This window comes from Lissotriton vulgaris, chromosome 5 (assembly GCF_964263255.1).
Source record: "Lissotriton vulgaris chromosome 5, aLisVul1.2, whole genome shotgun sequence".
In the NCBI taxonomy this organism is placed as follows: Eukaryota; Metazoa; Chordata; class Amphibia; order Caudata; family Salamandridae; genus Lissotriton; species Lissotriton vulgaris.
The window spans coordinates 1,599,055,783-1,599,077,516 of record NC_141693.1 but is presented as its reverse complement, the minus strand read 5'-3'; the positions used below and the strand labels follow the sequence as shown (position 1 = coordinate 1,599,077,516).

Sequence of the window (21,734 nt, the reverse complement as noted above, 5' to 3'; positions counted from 1 at the left end):
GCATGTCTCAACGAGACCAAAAAAAGGCCGATGAAAGAACCTGCATGAGTGTGGTTAAGAAAAGTGTACACTGGTGGAAGAGCGAGTCAAGAGCTGAAACCAAAACTAGACATCCTTGGTCTTCAACAACATCTGTAACCGGCAGCGGGGTCCTAAGAAAATCTTTGGGCCGCTTCCATTATTTTGTGTGTTATTAAGCACTAACTAATAAATGCTTGTGCCAAGGGTTTGTGGTGTGTATGTTCTGTGCATTTGCTCACATGTATTATGTTGAATAATGTATATATACACACCAACAGTATATCTTTTAGCAATGCTAGAGGCTCAGCCTGAAAATATTTTGATCCTGTGTATTTGATGGCTACTTCTAAGATTCAACACATTTTTAATTAACCCAGGCGCCACAATGGATCCAGAAACATTTTCCAGAAACTGCTCCATTGCACTGACAATTAGTACCCCTGAATTACGCAACAGTTTTGTCCCAACTCCGGATGTGGAAGCGTGAAGGCATATATAAGCACCACTTCTGCACAGTGATATCAGTTTCTTTTTCCATGTGTTTGACATGAATCTGCAGCTCCTCTTCTGAACTTATATCTGTTCTTCACTAGTTTTCTCAAGTTTCTTTTCAGTGACAGCGTGCTAGGTACATATCCCCCTCATCACCACAGGACAACTACAGGCTTCAAGCCGAGCTCCACATATCTGTCACAGACCGACCAGAATTCTGTCTTTGGTAACTTGGATGGAAGCAGGATTCAAAATTATAGGACAAATACTTCCTGATGCAGCTGAAGGCCATCATGGAGCGGGAGACACATTTGTATGTCACATAGCACAAAAAAAAATAAGGTTAGCAGTTCCCGGGTCTCCGTACCTGGGTAAGTCCAAGACGAAGTCCATGGACAAATCTCAGTGTAAACAGAAGAAGTACAGACAGGAGTCCTCTTCCCAGTTTCTCAGGATCTAAGTAGAGGTTGTGCAATTGGCATTCCTAAGGCAATAATCTAATTGTCCAACTCTGATCCCATGCCACAGCTGGAATCAAAGTGCCTGAATTTACCTGGCCATCCTCAACCGCCCAAAAGGAGGGTTTCAAAGAGGCAATGCATCAACTATAAGCTATGTTACAGGTTCCCCAAGAGTGCCTTAGAGCTCTATGGATCTGCTGCAGCCCCCAGTTTGACTTCCACTGGCAGGGCTTCCCTTGATAATAACTAACCCCGCCAGTGGGCTTCAAATGGTGCATGGGATACTCCTCAAGGCTGAAATGTGTTAACCGTACACCACGATAAGCCCACGAAGGCCAAAGAAAGCACGCAGTTACGGACCATTCCCTTAACACTACTAGGTCAGATTATGCACAAAAAAACTCAGCGTTCAGGGACGCAGGGGACGGTCTCCAGGCGAACCATACTCTCATCTCATCGTATAATAGCATACTATATACAAGGACACTGTGATTAACGCTTCGATTAATTTGAACCTTTTGATGAATTTATCATGCAGAATAAATGGTTATGAAATAATAAAGGTCATGTTCATATTTGAGATATTTGTTCAGGTGTTATGGAGATCTTGAAAGGAGGAAGCTAGTAATTTTTCAAATGTCCAATAATAATTCACGTTTTATTGTTGACTAAGCACCATAAAGGTAGAGTTGTTCCACCAGAGTAGTTTTCTCTATCTGATAAGATTGCCCAAACTCAAGAAGGTTATTTGGGCACCCTCCACTACAGATCGTGAGCCCAGAGTAGAAACGAGGTAGTTCTCGACCAAAGTTTCATTACAAGATTAGTAAGGCACAGCCATGGTTGGGGAGGACTCTCTGGCAGTGGCTTTTCCTCGGCGCCAGTGTTTCCATACAGGCACCATACAGGACTTTCACAATGTTCCAAGTGACGCGGATGATGAGGAGAAGGCATACAATTTGTTACCTCGCCTGACTATACTGATGATGGTCTGTATTTTGACCTTAAATTGCCGGTGGTCATGATACTTCAGCAGAGAGGAAACTGTACTATACAGTTGCCTTCCTGGAGAAAACGACTCCATTACCATAGGGGTCTCTAGGGCTGCAGATGCGTCGGAACTACAATTGCCAACCTTGGAAACTAAAGCTAATTTGCTTACACATATTTTGTAACCTGGCCCTTCAACTTCAGAGCCTTTGCTATCTTTCAAGGAAGAATTGACGGGCACTTTGACTGTGGCGTGGTCAAAACCATGCTCAGCGCCGCCGCCAAGTTACTCCATCACTAGGTGCTATAAAGCAGTTCTGGATGATCACACCTTCGAGACTCAGAATCCATCATAGGACAGTCACATACCACGAGCTTTCACCAGCAAAGTGAACCCAAACATTTTTCCTGATGCTTTTCCTGAAAGAATCTTGAAGCGCACTGATGCATTTGCCAAGATGATGTTGTGCTCTGCCAATTTAGCACTGCAGTCTCCTAATGCTCTCTGCTAGTTTGGGAGGTACACTTATTCCCTCTTGGATCTGGTGAGTGAGATCTTAGCCGAAGGCCATGAGGAATATCTTTGCTGAGACAGTGCACGAAGGACGGGATTCGACCAAGAAAAGTTTGCGAGCAGAGGTGCACGCCAACGGCTTTGAGGGCCACTAGTGTGGCAATATACAGTTACCTCGGTGCAGGCATCCCTCCTGGATATGCCTTTTGATGGCACTACGCTGTTGGGAGAGAAGGCAGACTCCGCTTTGGAGCAGTTCAAAGATAGCCCCTGCCACGTCCTTCTGATTCCCCCATCAAAGTCACCTGAAGCTAGTAGAGTTGAAGAATAAGCTTTTATTTCCCCCAACAAGCAGGGCCACTGGGACCTGAAGGCTGTCCATCATAGTTACACAATTTCGCTTCGCTTTGGTCCATCTCCCTCCAGTTCTTCCTATTTTCACTGAGACTTGGGCAAAACATGCCTCCAACCGTGACAAATATGCCCAGTCATTGCTGGTCAAAGGGGCAGCAGAGAGTCAGAGAAGGAAAAGGACAATAGGTGCTTCTCCTGTTACTTGGTGCCCAAAAAGGAACGTAGGCTTGGACGGAGAACAAAATTCAAATACCAACATCGGTACTGGATAGTGTCCTTGGACTTGCTGAATGTACCCATCTTGAATCCAAAAGGTTTTTCCACCACCTGTTAAAGGAACCACTATCCTGCCGTTTGGCTGCACCTTTGCCCACAGCTGTTTATGAAAGAGAAGGCGATGGTCATGCTCATCTTCACAGGCTGAGAGTACACTTATGCAGGCACAGTGACGACTGAATGATGAAGGTGGGCTTGTCAGTGTCATGGACCTTCTATACATGACCATCTTGCTACTGCCTTGTCTGGTGTTCTTAATCAACAAGACAAAATTCCATCTTTCACCAGTGTGGAATGGACCCTTCACGGGTGCCACTCTGGACACCGTGGCATTCCAACCTTTATCTGCCCATGCAGAAAATCCAGTATATTCAGGATATGATCCTGATATTTTTTGCTTAATCCTGTATTCTAGCCCTAACGGTTCTGAGGCTACTTGGTCTCCTGGCTTTGTGTATCCTGGTAGTGCCTTATGCACATTAGTCCATGTGGCCTCTTCAATGAACTCCCACTTTCAATGGGCTTAGCAGTGGGAGTGCCTCTCAGACACATCTGGGTTTCAGGCAGGGCAGCCTGGAACCTTCAAAGGTAGATAAAGGATTTCAACCTAACTTACGGGAGACCATTCTCACTACTCTATCAAGAGCTCACAGGTGGGACAAATGTATTCGCTCTAGACTGGGGTGGGAGGGTGCACCTGGATGCGGTGGAGATCAAAGGCCTTTCGTCTCTGATGGGCAGAGGCACCACATCCTCTTCGGAACGGAGTGCCATCCAGATAGCTTTCAAGGCTCAGTGCCTTCCATCAAGGCCAGCCCTGTTCAAGTTCTGGTGAACAAAATGGCCTCCATGTAACACTAATGCGTGCTGATGTGGGGTCCTCTCCGCGCCCCAACTGTGTGGGGGTGTTTATGGAGTGCTAAAAAACTGTTATCACAATAATGTGCTAGGAACAATATCACCTCCAAAGACTACAGGCTTTAAACCATGTTGTGCCTGCAGGAAGCAGATATCTATCACAGATCCATACAATGTTTACCTTTGGTACTTAGGTGCCAAAAATGACTGGAAGCCCAACAACAAGTGCTCCCGGATACACCCGAAAGTTATCAGACAGTACAAATACAGTAAGCGGGGTCAGTCATGTTCACACTTCCAGCCCGTTCCCAATACAAGCCTTGCTCCTGGTCCAAGTAACCGCCCTCAGGTAAGTCTAATACTTCTACTTAGCAAAACAGACGGACAAACAGAAGTGGATATTGTCAGTGTAGAGAACAGCGCTAGTCTCTCAATAAAGGAACACACTTCATAACAGACAATCGCAGGTTATTTTCAATAGCGGTTTGCACCGCTCACGTCTGGGTCACAATAGTTCTTGCAGGTCAAAGAGGCCAGGGGAAGTTCAAAAAAATACATACAAACTTTTGCAACTTGTGTTATATTTTCTCCTTGCTCTTTTAACCAGTTACCACCCAGCTTTGGTTGTTTTCTCCCTCTCCGGTTCCTCTGAGCGCTGCATCCTTCCGGTTTATTCCTGTGCTTCACTTCGCTGTTTCCTCCCTTTACCCGACAGCTGGCTGCTCACGTTACTTATGGTTTTCACAGGATTTGTCTCTGTGTTTCCCTGGCTTCCTCATAGCATGATGCTTTAGAAAGCAGTTAGCCCGTGTCACTGTATTATTGACTGTATGTTTTGGTTGAATGCGATTGCTTCGATCAGTGCAAGTCCCTATACCAGAGGGCAGATTCCACCTGCTTCAAGACAGTCCTATGAAATTAACAACACTCCTACAGCCAAAAATCCAGATCCAGCGTTTTTCGCTCTCTCTCTCTTTACCTTATGTATCTTTCCTATAGGTCTTCTATTGACACTGATGTCCAACTCCAGAGAGGGTGAGATGGAAGGTGTGAAAGCACTGGGTGAACCGTCTCTCCCGACAGATCCCGACATCAAGGCCCAACTCTGATGCCTTATATCAGTTACAGAGGAGTACCTCAAGTGGAGTTGCATGAGTTTGAACCTCACTAGGGGGAAACACACAGGTCTAACAAGAAACATAACATGGCAGGGCAACATCGCCAAGTGAATGTTACTTCAAATCATGTCCGGAAGCGCACTGCACACAGCAAACTGCAAATATAATTCCATGTATAAGGCCATGAGAGAATTTCACATCCTGTGCAGGGGACCTGCCCACCAGCTCTTAAATGTACAGCCCTACAAATCTCCGCTTGTGTTCCACTGGGCTGTGAATACCCTACCCCTTGTGCATAGAGCCTTACAAGGATTGTCTTATGGGCACATACCCTCTGATTCCCATCCCTCTGAGCTCAAGGGCCCTGATAAACCCATCCACTATGCACATAAGGACCAACCCGCATATCCTTTGGAGACCATCTTGTGTGCCCTGAAAATCCCACCCTTCATGTACACTTGGCACTGCAGTCAGCCCTTCTGTGCAAGGAATGGGTAACACCTCGACGAGCATGGGATACTGTAAAGTGTAAACCAATTCCATAGGCATTTGGTCTGTGCGCAAAATCGTACTCCAATGAGCACCGAGACCTGCTAATGTGGCCATATGCAGGACCAGCAACTGCGAAATTTAAATAAGTAATCAAAACGTAACTGAGGAAACACAGGATTAAGCAGTAGACAAACACGAGGGACGCATTCTGCATTTCTAGTCATGGAAGTGCAGTACCCCAGTTTCCTCCCCAAAGCCAATTGTTCCCAAGGTTCTATACGAATTCTTCGCATTGGGTATGAGTGAACAGGCATCTCACCTTTTCCGGTACACTTCTGCCCATGAGTGGCCAAAGAACCTGCTCGTTGGATGACTCTTCTCTTGATCCTCATACCTGTACCTTCCAGTCAATAAACCACCTAGAGAGACCAAACAAAGAAATCAGATAGAGGCATGAAAAGAACATCAGAGGAGAGCAGCAAACAGCTGCGAACCAAAGAACACCATTCATGAACAGAACAGCAGACAAAAATGTGAACGGAATAATTTTTCTTCAATCAGTGACGTTATTCCCTTCAATCCCAGCACTATCAGAAGTGACAACAAATGCCTAGGGACACCCCCTGCAATGACTTCATCACATAACCTTAAATCTCCAAAATGGCATCATAGCGAGGGACCCTAAATAACCAACGGCCCTAAAGGCATCGAAGGATGAGTCTTCACTGGGGTTAAAATAACTACAATATGTGGAAGAGTAATATAATAAATGAAAGGTGTTACTAAAGCAGATACAATGGTTCACTTACCGAGCTTACATTAACTAGGATGTTGCCATGTTTTTCCAGCGGAGCAGCCATAACATTGCAGGGGCATAGCAATGATAGGCCAGCAGGCATCTGCTAAGTGCAACTTTATATACCGAGGTGGACACATGATGTGCAAGATTCAGGGTTAGATCCCAAGTACAACATAATATGCCTGGTATAGCCTTGAATACCCAGGCACAGCCCGGTATGGCCTGGTTCACTTAAAATCCCCCATATGTCCAGGTACATTTACAACACACCCAGGTAAAGCCTCACATGCCTCAACAGAGCCTTGGTTGTCACATACAGCCATCACAGGCCCACCTCAAGTCTCAGTTGTTAAAGCCTTAAATGCCCAAACAGTCTATTGCATCCAGTGCAACCACACACTTCTTGTCATCCGCTTCCATGTTGCTTTTTAAAGTGCTCATTCCGGGGCGTGGCCAAGATGGCGGGCTGAGAGGACGCACTTGCCGAGAGCTCCCGAGCCCCTGGAAACCCTGCACCGCTTACAGCCGCTGATCTCCCCCAGATCGAGCGGCTACCACACCTGGTGATCCCTGTGGTGGTGTAGAGCAGTTGGTGAGCTTCAGGTGTCCCACCGCGGCGGTGATTCCGCTCGGGTACCGACTGAGACGGTGCCCGCTGATCGGCCTGTGGGAGGCCCGAGAGCCGCAAGACCTTCAGGCTTGGTGTTCCGGCGAAGTGACCCAGCGACTGCGAGTGGCCTGCCGGCGTACCCGCACCGCAGCGACTGGGTGGGTGCCGAGGCGGCCTTCGTCGACGGAGCGGAGCCGAACGGAGGATGGCGACTGAAGCGTAGCCGGCCTACGGCAACTACGCGAGACCGGGGCTCGAGAAGGCCTACCCCACGTGGCTGCTCCGGTCCACCCCTGGACGCGGCGGAGTAAGGTCGCGCCTCCAGCGTATTTGCACATCCAGGCGAGCTGGCCCTGGTTGCCTCGCGCCCTGTGGGCCTGCCCTTTGACTGTGCGTCCTGCATGTGGACCCGTGACGGGGGTCGGCCTCGTTCCCTGGGCGTTGGCCCCATTGACTAACGGGCAGCCATTTTGGAGACCTTGGAGCAGCCGCCCAGCCTCGACCGGGGCCTCTGATCTGCAGTGCCCCCTAATCGGCGATTGAATGCCCGGCCAGCTTCTGCTACTCGGCTGCCCCGACCTTTGGCGCCTCCTCGCCGAGCTATGGATATTGGTGACTCCCACCTCACCGAGATGTCGAATGCCAGGGGTCAGAGAAGAGGCGACCGGACTTTGCCGGACATGTTGGGGCTCACTCCAGGGGCGCTGACGGCGGAGAGCCCCAGTGACCCGATCGTTCCTGGAGTCGCTGTTTAGCTCCTTGAGGGAGGATTTTCAAACTTTGAAGCAGGAGGTGGCCGGAGAGGTCCGGGAAGTCCGGAGAGAAGTGGACTCCCTGGGGGAGCGAGTTAACACTGTGGAAGCGGCTGGTCATTCTAGAGACGAAGAGATCACCCACCTGCAGCAGGAGGTCCTACGGCTGCGGGAGCAAGGTCAACAGATTGAGCTGCAGGCCCACGCCGAAGACCTTGAAAACCGGTCCAGGCGGAACAATATCAGGGTCCGGGGTGTTCCGTCCAACGAGGAGGGTGAAGACGTGGCCGCCTACCTGGGCGCCCTCTTCCGCGAAATCTTGGGGGAGTCTGAGGACTTCCAAGTCCGTATCGACAGGGCGCACAGGGTGGGCCGCCCTCGCAGGGCCTCGGCGCCCCCCCCCCGGACATTTTGGCCTTTCTGCCGGACTTCCCCTTGAAGGAACGGATTCTCCGCGAGGCGCGGCGGCAGCAGCCTTTCCGCTTCAGAGATCACCCGGTGGCTCTATATCAAGACTTATCCACGATCACGCTGCAGAAGAGGAAAACATTTAAAATTGCCACGGACTTCCTTCGGGAGCATGAAACGCAGTATTCGTGGGGGCACCCCTTCCGATTGATCTTCCGGTGGAATGGGACATTGCATCAGCTTCGGTCCCTCCAGGATGTCTGCGCAGTGTTGGGGATCACGGCTTCGGATACGGACACCCCGGCGCCGCGCCGCAGGCGAAGCACTCGAGACGGCTGGCAGCAGATCGGGGAGAGGCGCTCCCCGCCGCCTGTGAGGCCTGACTCGCCCACGATTCGGGCGGACATGTCGAGCGCTATCCAGGAGGCCTCCAGAGCGACAACGAACAGCGATGTGGCCTGGACGGCCTGAACTTACTCCGGGGGGAGTCTACATTAGCTTCTCATCATTGCAGGTGCGAGGGTTCTAGGGGTAGGGGGGGCGGGGGTGCTGGTGGTGGTGGCTGGACGTCCACTCAATCGACTTTCCACGGCCTTGTCCGATACGGACCGGACTGGGACAATGACTTTTTTGAATGGCTTGAGAAGCGGTGGGAGGAAGGGGAGTTGCAGGGGAATGTCTCGAGTTGGGGGGTCTGTTGGGGGGAAGGGAGTTGGGGGCAGTGTGGAGCTGGGTGTGCGGGGTTCTGGAGGAAGGGGGGTCCACATAGTTGGGGTGTTTTGGGGCTCGGGACTGTACTGTGCCGTCGGGATGTTTGCTTTCGCTGTGAGTTGAGAATTCTTGCTGTGGCCTCTGAGTTTTGCCCGCTGGGCCTTGCCCGCCTTCATGTGCGTTTCTGGGGTTCCCCTCCATGATGGCCCTTAAAGTTGTTACTCTGAATGTGAAGGGGCTGAATAACCCGGTTAAACGGCGGGCTGTCCTGTCTCTGTTAGAGAACTCTCAGGCCGACATCTGCCTACTGCAGGAGACCCATCTGCTGGCCAAGGATTGTTCCCAAATGCGCACCCCCAAGTTCCCCACGCAACTCTTTTCTTCCAGTACTTCTAAAACGGCAGGTGTGGCGCTTTTATTCTCCAGGGGGTTCAGAGGGGAGGTTTTGCAGAAGGTAGCGGAGCAGAGGGGGAGACTTCTGGCATATAGGATCAAGGTGGGGGGCTTGGTGTTGACTGTAGGCTCCATATACGGCCCCAATGACCATCAGGACCAATTTCTGCACAGGGCATTGGAAGACGTGGCATCCACTCCTGATAGGCACATTGTACTAGGGGGGGACTTGAATGTGGTCTTTGATGCGACTCTGGACAGGTCTGTGCAACGGCGCCACCAGCTGGGAGAGCTTTCGGGCTCGGTTTGTACCCGGCTGGAGGAGCTTGACATGCACGACATGTGGCGCCGCCTCCACCCCGCGACTCGCGCATATTCCTATTTCTCCCATGCACACAAGTCCTATGCGAGACTGGATCATCTTCTAGTGACGGGCCCGATGTTCGCACTAGCCTCGAATGCCGACATGGGGGTCCCCTCTCTCTCCGACCATGCGCCGGTGGAGGGCACCTTCTGTCTACCTCCAGTGGCTCGTCCGAGGGGGGTCTGGCGTCTTCGGGACACGCTGCTGCACAGGCGATCGACGGTGCAACAGATTCGCGCGGCCATAGCGGACTTCCAGCGGGTAAACGACAACGGCGACACCACCCGCGCGATGCAATGGGCTGCCCTGAAGGCTGTGCTCCGTGGCGAATTTATCGCTATCTCCTCGGCGGAGAACAAGGATCGCCAGCTCAAAAGGGACGAGCTTACTCGACGGGTGCGGGAGCTGGAACAGGTACATCACAGAACGGGCGCCCCCCGGGTCTGGAGGCAATTGAAGGCCGCCAGGAAACTCTTGTCCGCTCTTGACACAGACCGAGCGGAGTACGCGGTGCTTCGCCTGAAGCACAAGTATTACACCGGTGGGGACAGGTGCGGCCGGCTCCTGGCGCACAAGCTCAGGGTGCAACACCAACAGTGAAAGAGCTAATTACTCCTGCCGGAGGCTCGGTCACGGAGGACGGGCAGATCGCGGAAGTTTTCCGTAACTTCTACGCTGACCTCTACGCCGGCGAGGCCCCCTCCGCACGGGCGGAAGCGGACTATCTAGAATCGGTGTCGCTCCCGTCGTTGACGCCGGATCAGGCCCAATATCTGGAGCGGGAGATCCGGATTGAGGAGGTGGTTACGGCAATCTCCCGGCTCAAGACGGGTAAGGCCCCGGGACCGGATGGCTTCATCCCTCTTTTCTATAAGACCTTCTGTCAGGAACTCGCGCCTCTGTTGACGCGTCTCTTCAATACATTTTCGGAGCCGGGTGCCATCCCCCCCTGAATTTCTCCAAGCCACGGTCTCCGTGATCCCGAAACCGGGCAAGGATCGGACTGCCTGCGGGTCCTACCGCCCTATCTCGCTATTGAACACACACCTGAAGGTTTTCACTAGCATACTGGCAGCACGTCTGGCACTTCATCTCCCGGGCATGGTCGACTCGGATCAGGCCGGCTTCGTGCCGGGCAGGCAGACAGTGGACAACACGAAGAGGGTGACTCATATTCTTGAGAAGGCCTCAAGGATTCCCGGGGAACGCATGCTCCTCTCCATTGACGCGGAAAAGGCGTTTGACAGGGTGCATTGGCCTTATCTGGAGAAAGTCCTGGGCAAGTTTGGGGTCGGCGAGAAGTTCCGGCACCTGATTTTCAACTGCTACCGTTTTCCATCCGCGGTGGTCCGGGTGAATGGGGGCAGCTCTCGGCACTTTCCAATAGAGCGTGGTACAAGACAGGGGTGTCCACTGTCCCCTCTGCTCTTCGCTCTTTCCATGGAGCCGTTCGCTCAAAGGGTCCGCCAGAACCCTGATATCATAGGGGTCCGGATGGGAGAGTTCCACCATGCTCTCAGCCTCTACGCGGATGATGTCATATTGACACTCTATGACCCGCGGAGGTCCCTGCCTGCATGTATCGCGGAACTGGACCTCTTTGCCATGGTGGCGGGCTTCAAGGTGAACCTCGGGAAGTCTGCAGCCCTCGATATCTCGCTGACTAGCACCACCAGAGCTGACCTGCAGAGGCTTTTCCCTTTGAGCTGGTCTGGGGACCGGATTCCGTATCTGGGGATCCTTTTGGCACCCTCACTCCCCGCGATGGTCACGGCCAATTACACGGCTTTGAGTGCGAAAATCAAGGAGGAATTGGCCCGCTGGGATAAGGGCACGTTGTCACTGCTGGGCAGGGTGGCCGCTGTGAAGATGACCCTTCTACCACAGGTCCTGTACCTGTTTAGGGCCCTCCCGCTACAGCCTCCCAAAGGATGGCTCGCAGAGACTCAATCGGCCATCGCACGTTTTGTGTGGCAAGACCGTAGGCCTAGGATTAAACGGACCATAGCTACCCTGGCGCCTGAGTTTGGAGGACTAGGGATACCAGACCTCCAGAAGTATTTCCAGGCCGCCCAATTGCGCTATTTGGTGGAGTGGAGCCGGTGGGAGTCGGATAAACACTGGCTGTTCCAGGACCAGGTGGTGGCAGGCAGAACGCTACAAGAGGTGCCTTTCCTGAGACGGGCCCATCGGCCCCCTAACCTTTATGCCTCTTTTGTGACGCGGGTCCCGCTTCGTGTGTGGGACTCTGTGGCTGTCAGGCACGAACTCACTACCTTTCCCTCTCCCTTCACGCCGCTGATTGGTAACCCGGACTTTGGCCCGGGTATGGAGCCTGGCGCCTATGATCACTGGCGGGCGGCCCGTTGTTGCACCTTATATCATCTATATGGCCCAGAGGGTGTCGTCCCCTTCCAGGACTTACGTCGGGATTATGGCCTCCCTGAGACGGAACGCGTGCGGTATATGCAGGCGCGTCACTGGGCGCTACAGCCTCAAATGCGCGCGATGGCAGACCGGACGATCACAGCGTATGAGCGCTGGCTAGTCACTCGCTCGGACGCTAAGCTCATCTCCCACTTGTATAAGATGCTGCAGCCCCCCCCTTTCACATCCACAACCCGGGTAGGGAGCGATGGGAGCGGGAGCTTGGTCGAGTGCTGAGTCATACTGACTGGGACCACATCTCCTACCGGGTGCGCCACTCTGCCTATCACACTGGGCTCACAGAGACCTTCACCAAAATCACAACCTATTGGTATCGCACTCCTGAGAAATTACATGAGATGGACCGCTCAATACCTGGGACATGCTGGCGCAACTGTGGTCAGACTGGCACACTTACTCATATCTTGTGGGACTGTCCCCTTTTGGCTCCTTACTGGGAGGAGGTCCTCAATGAGGTTGACAAATGCTTTGGAATAGAACTACCCCGCTTCCCTGCCTATGTCCTACTGGGATTGCCGAATGGATTGATGTACCCTCTCAGATCTAAAAGGGGTAGACAGACAGCGATAGCTTTGGGGTCAGCAGTACAGAACATACTCATACACTGGCGCTCCACCACGCTCCCCACTGTTGTCGGCTGGCTGCACAGATTGTGGCATGTCCTTGGTATGGAGAAGCTGTCCCTACTGGTGGCGGGAGAAGTGGACGCTTTTGAGGAGCTGTGGGCACCCTTCCATAATCTGTTATGCTCAGAATTCAAAGAAATCACCTGCCCTAGGTATCTTAGACTGTTGCGGCTGACACCGCCGCCGGACCCGCCTGTTTGATCGGCCCAAGCTGGCAACTGGTAGTGGGGGCAGACAATAGGTTGCCACAGAGGAAGAGCGAGTGGTGGACGGCACAGTACAGGGGGTGGGGGTGGGGTGTGGGAGTTGGGGGGTTGTTGGCTGGGTAGGAGAAGGGACAGGGTTGTTTCCCCCCTTTTCTTTTTCCTTTTTTCCTTTTTCCTTCCCTTCCCCCTTTTTGTTTTCACCCACAGGTGCGCGAGCTGTAGTTCCGAGCACGACGGTGCCCATCGTGTCGACAGGACTGCTTTGATGTATCTAATGTACCATACGCACTGATTTTGAGGGGCACCTGCGGTTTTTATGTTGTTTTTGTTGTTTCCTTCCTTCCCCTGCTTCAATAAAATACTTTAAACCTAAAGTGCTCATTCCCTTGTTGTGAGGTCGTACAGTGGTGGCAGCTGTTCCGGGTACTGGAGCGTGCAAGGTAAGTCCTGCAGCATCACATCTCCCAATTTACCTAAAGTGGTGTAAGGCAAAGTGATCACCAGTGTGGAATTTGATGAGGGGGCTCCTGAAGGTCTGGGAGCCCATTCATCGCAAGGGCCTTATTACAACCCGGCCTCCTTCTGTAATGCAGAAGGCATTGGGGAGGCTCAGAGGTTTTCCAGTGCCACCCACTTCAGGAGTCAGAGGCTGGAAAGTAGATTGTTACTAAATCATGTGGGAAGGAGCCAACAGTGAAGCTCCTCTCCATCTGGTGCAGTTGCATCCAACAACATTTTGGTACCACAGAAGGATGAAGACGCCTTGTGCTTATTCTGCTTGTTCTTGCTGAGGCTACAACACAGACTATTTGGTAGACTTTTGTTTTGCCTTCTTCTGCCACATCCTGTTGAAGTGGCAGTGGGAGGAAACATTTCCCTTGCTTGCTAGTACCAGAGCATAAAAGAAGAGGTCTTTCATGGGAGGCAGGTCCCCAAACTAACATTCTGGAGCCACAATCCTTGTCCAGCTGTCAAGCTTTTTTTTTTGGGAACCACCAATTTTAGATGAGTGAAAATTTTAATAGGTCAGGAATATAAGCAAAATGAGTTTATATTACAACACAGAAAACAGAAGCCTGTTCTCACTTTTTCTTGAATAGATGGATCTGCTGTCTGATCCCCTTTGCCGCCAATAGTTCCTTTCACTCATTCCTTCCCAAACTCTCACTCCAAATTATGCAATTAGGCAAGTGAGAAACAGAAAGAGGCAAGAGAGGTACAGAAAGAGGCAAGGAAAGTGCAGAAACAAGCAAAAGGGGTGCAGAACGAGGGAATGTGTTCAGACAGAGGCAAGAGAGGTGCAGAAAGAGGGAACAGGGGTGCAAAAATGGCAAGAGAACAGCAGAAAGAGGCAAGAGGGATGCAAAAAAGGGAAGAAGGGTGCAGAAAGAAGCAAGGGAGGTGCAGAAAGAGGGAAGAGGAGTGCAGGACGAGACAACAGGGGTGCAGAAAGAGAACAGGGGTGCAGGGAGAACTTGGATGCAGAAAGAAGCAAGTGATGTGCAGAAAGAGGCAATAGAAGTGCAGAAAGAGGCAAGTGAGGTGCATGAGGAGGCAAGACAACGGAAGAACGAGGCAAGAGATACAGAAACAGGCAAAAGGGGTGCAGAAAGATGGAACATGTGTGCAGACAAAGGCAAGAGAGGTGCAGAAAGAGGGAAGAGGGGTACAGAAAGAGGCAAGAAGGGTCCAGAAAGAAGGATGAGAAGTGCAGAAAGAAGCAAAAGAGTTGCAGGAAGAGGCAATAGAGGTACAGAAAGAGGCAACCGAGATGCAGAAAGAAGCAATTGAGGTGCAGAAAGAGGCAAGAGAGGTGCAGAAAGAAGAGAGGGAGGTTCAGAAAGTAGCAAGAGAAGAGCAGAAAGTGGCAGGTAAGGTGCAGAAAGAGGAATAGAAAGGGGCAAGATAAGTGCTGAATGAGGCAAGAAAAGTACAGAAAGAGGTACTTGAGGTGCAGAAAGAGGCAAGAGAGGTAAGAAAGAGGCTTGAGAGGTACAGAAAAATGCAAGAGAGGTGCAGAAGGAAGAGAGTGAGGTGCAGAAAGAGGCAAGTGAGAAGCAGAAATAGGCAAGAGAGGTACAGAAAGAGGCAGGAGAAGTGCAGAAAGAGGCAAGAGAAAAGCAGAAAGTGGCAAGTGAGGTGTAGAAAGAGGAATATAAAGAGGCAAGGTAAGTGGAGAAAGAGGCCTCTCTGCTTACCGAGACGGACGCTGTGTGGTCCCTGGGCTACCCTTGAAGCAACCGGCTGCAGCTAACTTTGGTGCCTTCGTCCTCCCGCCTCCCGCCGCCGACCCCTGCTCTATCTTCGGGTCCTGCAGCCGTGAGGAGTGTGGTAGAGGACCTGCAAAAACTACATTACCCAGCTGCCCTAGCGGCGCTAATCGCGCCAAACGCGCGCCAGGAGGCGCTCAAATACAGAGTCAGCCCGGTCGAGGGGGCGACTCTCTGCTTACCGAGACGGACGCTGTGTGGTCCCTGGGCTACCCTTGAAGCAACCGGCTGCAGCTAACTTTGGTGCCTTCGTCCTCCCGCCTCCCGCCGCCGACCCCTGCTCTATCTTCGGGTCCTGCAGCCGTGAGGAGTGTGGTAGAGGACCTGCAAAAACTACATTACCCAGCTGCCCTAGCGGCGCTAATCGCGCCAAACGCGCGCCAGGAGGCGCTCAAATACAGAGTCAGCCCGGTCGAGGGGGCGACTCTCTGCTTACCGAGACGGACGCTGTGTGGTCCCTGGGCTACCCTTGAAGCAACCGGCTGCAGCTAACTTTGGTGCCTTCGTCCTCCCGCCTCCCGCCGCCGACCCCTGCTCTATCTTCGGGTCCTGCAGCCGTGAGGAGTGTGGTAGAGGACCTGCAAAAACTACATTACCCAGCTGCCCTAGCGGCGCTAATCGCGCCAAACGCGCGCCAGGAGGCGCTCAAATACAGAGTCAGCCCGGTCGAGGGGGCGACTCTCTGCTTACCGAGACGGACGCTGTGTGGTCCCTGGGCTACCCTTGAAGCAACCGGCTGCAGCTAACTTTGGTGCCTTCGTCCTCCCGCCTCCCGCCGCCGACCCCTGCTCTATCTTCGGGTCCTGCAGCCGTGAGGAGTGTGGTAGAGGACCTGCAAAAACTACATTACCCAGCTGCCCTAGCGGCGCTAATCGCGCCAAACGCGCGCCAGGAGGCGCTCAAATACAGAGTCAGCCCCGTCTCGCGGGACGCGAGCGGGACGCCGGGCTAAGCCCGGGCAAAGGGCGGGCCCTCAGTGGCCGAGGTAGGCTGGGCTGGGCCCCGTTATTTTAAAGTTTCATCTGTACTCCAATTCTATCTTGTTGTTGGTCCAAGAGAAGTGAATTCCTACGTTTGTACAAGAACGCTGGCCGTACTATTGTAATTTTTAATTCATATCTGTGTGTAGCCAAGTTTTTATTTTTCACTCTCATATTTTGGAATATTCATTCCTACATACGTCGTAGGTGTGGGAAGCTTTGATCTAAAAAGATGACTAAAAAGCTCCGTTCTGGCAGAATGGTGGGTGGAAGAACCTGTGCCAAAACAAAATCTAATCCCCTGAGAAATAAATCAGTGAGTAACCCGCTGCTAAAGGGTCAATGTCAGTTATTTGAACTATGGGAAAAACCGGGGGACAAACTCCTAATGACCGGTGGAAATGATAACATTGCCCAAACAAACCAAGAGGCTTATACTAATGTTGTACATAGCAACGCTCTGCCTATAACTTTTGAACCAGTACAGACGATACCCACTGACTCTCCTAGTATTGTACATTTTGAGGAGGGCGGGGCTATTGATCCTCCAGCAACTTTGCCTAAAGGCGATTTAGTTAATGACCCCGTCCCTCTCTTGGAGCCCTCTTTGAACAGTATGGATGGGCAGGTTTCATTACCACTTTCTATTGACCTTGAACTTTGTGGCCGCTATGTGAAACCTGACAGCCCGGACGTTCCAAAAATTAATAAACTCCCGGGAAGGGCGACTCCATCTGGGCTCCATCTCTACAGTAGTACCCCCTCTGTTGGCAAACATGAAATGTCTGACTTATTGAGTACTTCTAGGAGTCCAATTCTTAATCTTTCTGGCAGTTGCCCTACAGTTGGGGCAGTAGATAAACCAGTATCGGAATCCCTTATTGCCTTGGAACACCTGTTAGCCTCTATTCTGTTTCTCCTGGGGAAATTTGTTGGTAGCTCGGACTGCATTTTGGAGTCCGTTACACAAATCTTGGAACACCTAGTCCAAAAAGCACCGGAGAAGAAGATCACCCCACTCCTCCCGCAAGTCATTATCTTGAAAAAGGGGGAAACTGAGGTGTGTACAGAAAACTCGAAGGTCCCAGCTCCAATACCTTTGGTAGATCCTGATAATAGTGTTAAAGGTCTGCCTGTAACTACCGAAACTACTGCAATTAAGTGCACTATGAAGGTGGATCTAGAGTTGGAAGATGGAAGTATGCCCAAACTTGACTGCCAGGTACCACAAGATCTGTTTCCTATCTTCTGTGCGGAAAATAAAAAATCAACTATCGAGGTTAACCCAGAAGTAAGGGAAAAAAATGGAAAACATAAAAAATACAAAGGAAATAAAAGGAAACCGGTGCGAAAGCATAGGAAGAAAAGACAGAGGCGAATCATTTTTCAAGACTCTCTACATCTGAGTGATGGGGAAAGTAGTGCCATTGAAATTATTACATCAAATGCAGAGGTGGCCTTGGAAATGAGTCTTAGTTCCCATACTCCTGAGACCCCTGTAATTTCTCTACCTATGATTGGGGAGGTCCCAATACAAGAAGCTGGGGTGGGTTTAAAATCTCCCCCTGAACTGAATCCAGGGAATGTTAATCAACTGAAAGCCGGGGGTCTTAACCCACTGGCTTCTCCTTTCACTATTATAGTGGGGGGACAGGAGCCGCCAATTGCTCCCCATGAGCAAAAAGAAGCTTTATCTTATGTGGACACTAATGTGTTGGACTTTTTGCCGCTATTTGATAATGATTTACTTTTAAACAGATCATGGTTACTAAAACGTTTTGGTGAAATAGATAAGTTACAGCTCATCCAATCAAGTGATATTGAGCTAGTCTCTCTGTTGGGGGGGAAAACTGTGTCGAGTATTAGGGTGAAATTTTACTCAAAAATAATTGTAAATTTGGTCTTGCAACAGGCAGAGTGCTTCCAATGTACAGGCATTGATGTCCTTCCTATAATGAACTTTGGTTATAAAGATGTGTCTTATAGGATGCCCCAAAAAGATGATAAACAAACTGGGATCGGTTCATCCTTTAAAGACTTAAAGGTCTGGGTAGCAAAAGGGAAACGTTTAGTCTCCCAGATAAAACCACTCCCACTGACCAAGAATTCCTCTTTGTTAGAGGATTCTAATCGATGGAACTGGTTGCATAGTGCTCTAGCAGCTAAATCCACAGACAATCCTAAATTATTTCAGCATCTTTAATAACCAATTGAAAATTATTTCATGGAACGCAGCCGGGATACACAATAGCCCAGAGAAACTGGAGTTTTTATTTACGTTGGGTGCAAACGTAATTTGTATCCAAGAAACCTGGTGCACTAGTAAACTTGATGTCAGAAATGACTATTTTGTGTTGGAAGTCCCGGCTGTTGCTTCCAAGAAAGGCCATGCTAAAGGAGGAATCGCTTGCCTGTTATCCAACAAAGTGAATTGGAAATTTGCTCAGTACATCGACCCTAGTAACCTCTTCCAGGCTATATCTATAGCAAACCTTCCCACACTTCCCATGAAGACGTCTGTTGTTATTATAAATGCTTATATTCCTCCTGGAGAGTGTTTTAACCGTGTGCTGAAGCAGGTATTTCAATATATTGGCCTCATTAAAAATAGAACTCCCGCCCCACAAGTCATATTAGTAGGCGACCTAAATTGCAAAATATCTAACTCTAGTATGAATCTTTTCAGAAATAGAGCAAAAGAAGAGGCGTTTTTTATACCACAATCTGTTTTCCCAGATAAAATCACAACTAGCAAAAGAGGGAAACTTCTCCTTGAGGAATTATCGATAGTCGAGGGGCTTATTCTAAATGGGAGATTCCCCTCCGATGTACCTGCAAAATTTACGCATAATTCCCATGGTAAGCCCTCTATAATTGATTATGCGATATCTGATTATGATATATTCCCGCGCATCCTGGATCTTATATTAGTTCCTACGATGCTGAGCGATCATAATATACTTATCCTGGCTATTTCTTTAAAACCACCTAGTACGGCATCATGGTCTCTTAATGGTGAAGTTACGGACTTTCATACTTCCTCTGGTAGATGCTACTGGAATCCATCTGCAATTGCTAGGGTGCATATTAGTTTGTGTAAAACCATGGCAGACCTGAATGCTTGGCATGGTTTAGAAATATCCAGTTTTGAAAAATTTATGCGGGACATTATTCTAGATATTAAAAAAGCTAGGTGTCCTTTAAAGCGGGTATATATGCCCAGTGCTCTGAGAACATTAAATAAAGAGATAAATAAACTAGTACGCGCCCAGTTTCTAAACAGAAACGGGGAACGGGAAAAAGAAGTATCTAGGTTAAAAAGAAAGAGAGTTAGATTGAAGGCGACAATAAAAAAGGAGAAGGAAGACCTAGTATGGATTAACCTAAGGGAAGCTGTAGTGCATGGCAAGATCCGCGAATTCTGGTCAATAATTGGGAAGGAATGTGGCAATAGAGTAATCCCTTGCTCTATCCCTATTGCTGAAGATGTCTGGTCTTCCTATATCTGGGAGCTTTATGGGGGGAATGGTATTATAGAGGACACTAACTTCCCTGATGTAACCTCTGATGGTGAAATTATCTATCCCACAGAAGAAACAATAGTATCGGCTATAAAAAATATGCGTTCGTCCGGTGCAATGGGACCGGATGAACTCCCCATGACTGTTCTCAAGCAGGAGCCTTTACTTTGGAGTAAAATTCTCTACCCTCTATTCAAATCCTGTTTTGAGACCAAAAGGGTTCCAGCATCTTGGAGGGGTAGTATTCTGATACCCATCTTCAAGAAGGGTGCAAGGGAAGTCCCCAGTAACTACCGCCTGATTGCGCTCCTCGACTCAGTCGGTAAGATTTTTGCAAAATGTCTCTTAAGGCTACTCTCCGACTGGGTCGACGAGAACAATATCTTACCACGCGAACAAACGGGATTCCGTAAGGAACATGGCACGTTAGATAATTTAACCGCCCTGCACGTAATAGCTGACAAGTATACGAAAGTAAGACGGGGATTTGTTTATGCAGCCTTCATTGATTTCTCCACAGCGTTCGACAGAGTAGATCGTGGAACGCTGTGGAGAAAATTATCCTCTCTTGGAGTACCCCCGTACTTGCTGGCGCTTGTCCGCTCATTACATACGGAAACATGGTGTAGGGTGCTGCAGGGGGGGGAAAGAGGTCTTTCGGACCGTATCTCTTCCCTTAATGGTCTAAAGCAAGGCTGTCTTCTAGCGCCCCTTTTGTTCTCCCTATACACGCAGGATTTGCCTACCGTGGTGGCGGCCTGTGAGGGCATTGCTCCAGTGATAGGGGGGGCTTCTGTTTCTTGCTTGATGTACGCTGATGACATTCTCCTCCTTGACTTGACACCGAAAGGTTTGGCAAATAGGTTGCAAGCCCTTAATGCTTTCGCAGTCTCCCACTCTATGAAAATTAACATCACCAAAAGCAAAATTATGTGTATAGGGGGGAGAAGGAAGTGCCGCTCGGAAAACTTCGGCTGGCAAATCGGTGGTCAAAAATTGGAGGTCGTTAAAACCTACACCTTTTTGGGGAAAATCATCGCGGCTAACATGAGCGAGAGGCCGCACATCGAATACTGTGCACGAAAGGCTATAGCACATGGCAATGGCCTCAAAACACTCTACTCAGCAACTGGCAAAAGACACTTTGCCTCTCTGCTTGAAGTATATAAGGCTAAGATTCCCGCTACCCTCATTTACGGCATTGAACTCATAGATATAAAACTATGGGATTTCTGCAATAAAATCGAAGGGAAACTTCTGAGATCCCTCGCATCCCTAAATACTAACTGCTCTTTAGCAGCATGCAGACTTGAGTTTGGGCTAAGGGGTAGCTGGGTACAGGGGCTCTGTGCCCTGGTACGATGGGTGGCCTCTCTAGCCAGAGCGGAACCGGGGACAATGAGGGCACTGCTGAAGAGTGAATTATTAGGCAACTTTAAAGAGTTCTCATTACTTGTAAAGAACTTCAGAAAAGCGGTGACTATTCTGAGGTTGGAGGAAGGTACTTTGTTCCAGTACTCTCTAGTACAACTAAAAATCCTGTTAAAACAGGCATCATGGGAACTATGCTTTCTAACCGATAAAAACATATTACAAGGAAAAGGGGGTTGTGATCTTCTCCTTAACTCATATGTTGCCAAAAAAGCAGTAAATTATGTTTTATGGAACTTACCCCATGGCATCAGAAGATTCTGGTTCCTTCTTCGGTACGATCTATTGCCACTAAATGTACTTCTCTCTAAATGGCACGGTTCATCTAATATGTGCAATTTTTGTAATACTAGTATACAGGACCGTATGCACGTTCTGTTGATCTGCCCAGCACTTCGTACTTTGCGCCTTAAATGGCTAAAACCTATCTGTCTCCGCTTAGGTATATCTACTCTAAATATTTTTATGCAATCTTTATACTGCCCTCCAAATGAAGTGTTCTGCTTCTTCATTTTTAAATTCTTCAAAAGTTTTTTAGATATTTATTGATGTTATTTATTTATTGTGCCAGCTTCTCTTTGTGCTTACTTTAATGAATGATTTTTTCTTTGGACTTGATCGACATATGTACTAGAAATA

General features: G+C 49.7%; 1 protein-coding gene across 1 annotated transcript in view; it reads right to left on the bottom strand.

Annotated features, from left to right (window-relative positions):
* LOC147716780 (aflatoxin B1 aldehyde reductase member 2-like) overlaps positions 1 to 21,734 on the bottom strand; it is a 387,565-nt gene that overhangs the window by 84,864 nt on the left and 280,967 nt on the right. The window contains exon 5 of the mRNA XM_086923731.1: positions 5,896 to 5,995. Coding sequence (XP_086779857.1) covers positions 5,896 to 5,995 — 100 coding nt within the window. The remainder of the gene's footprint in view (positions 1 to 5,895; positions 5,996 to 21,734) is intronic.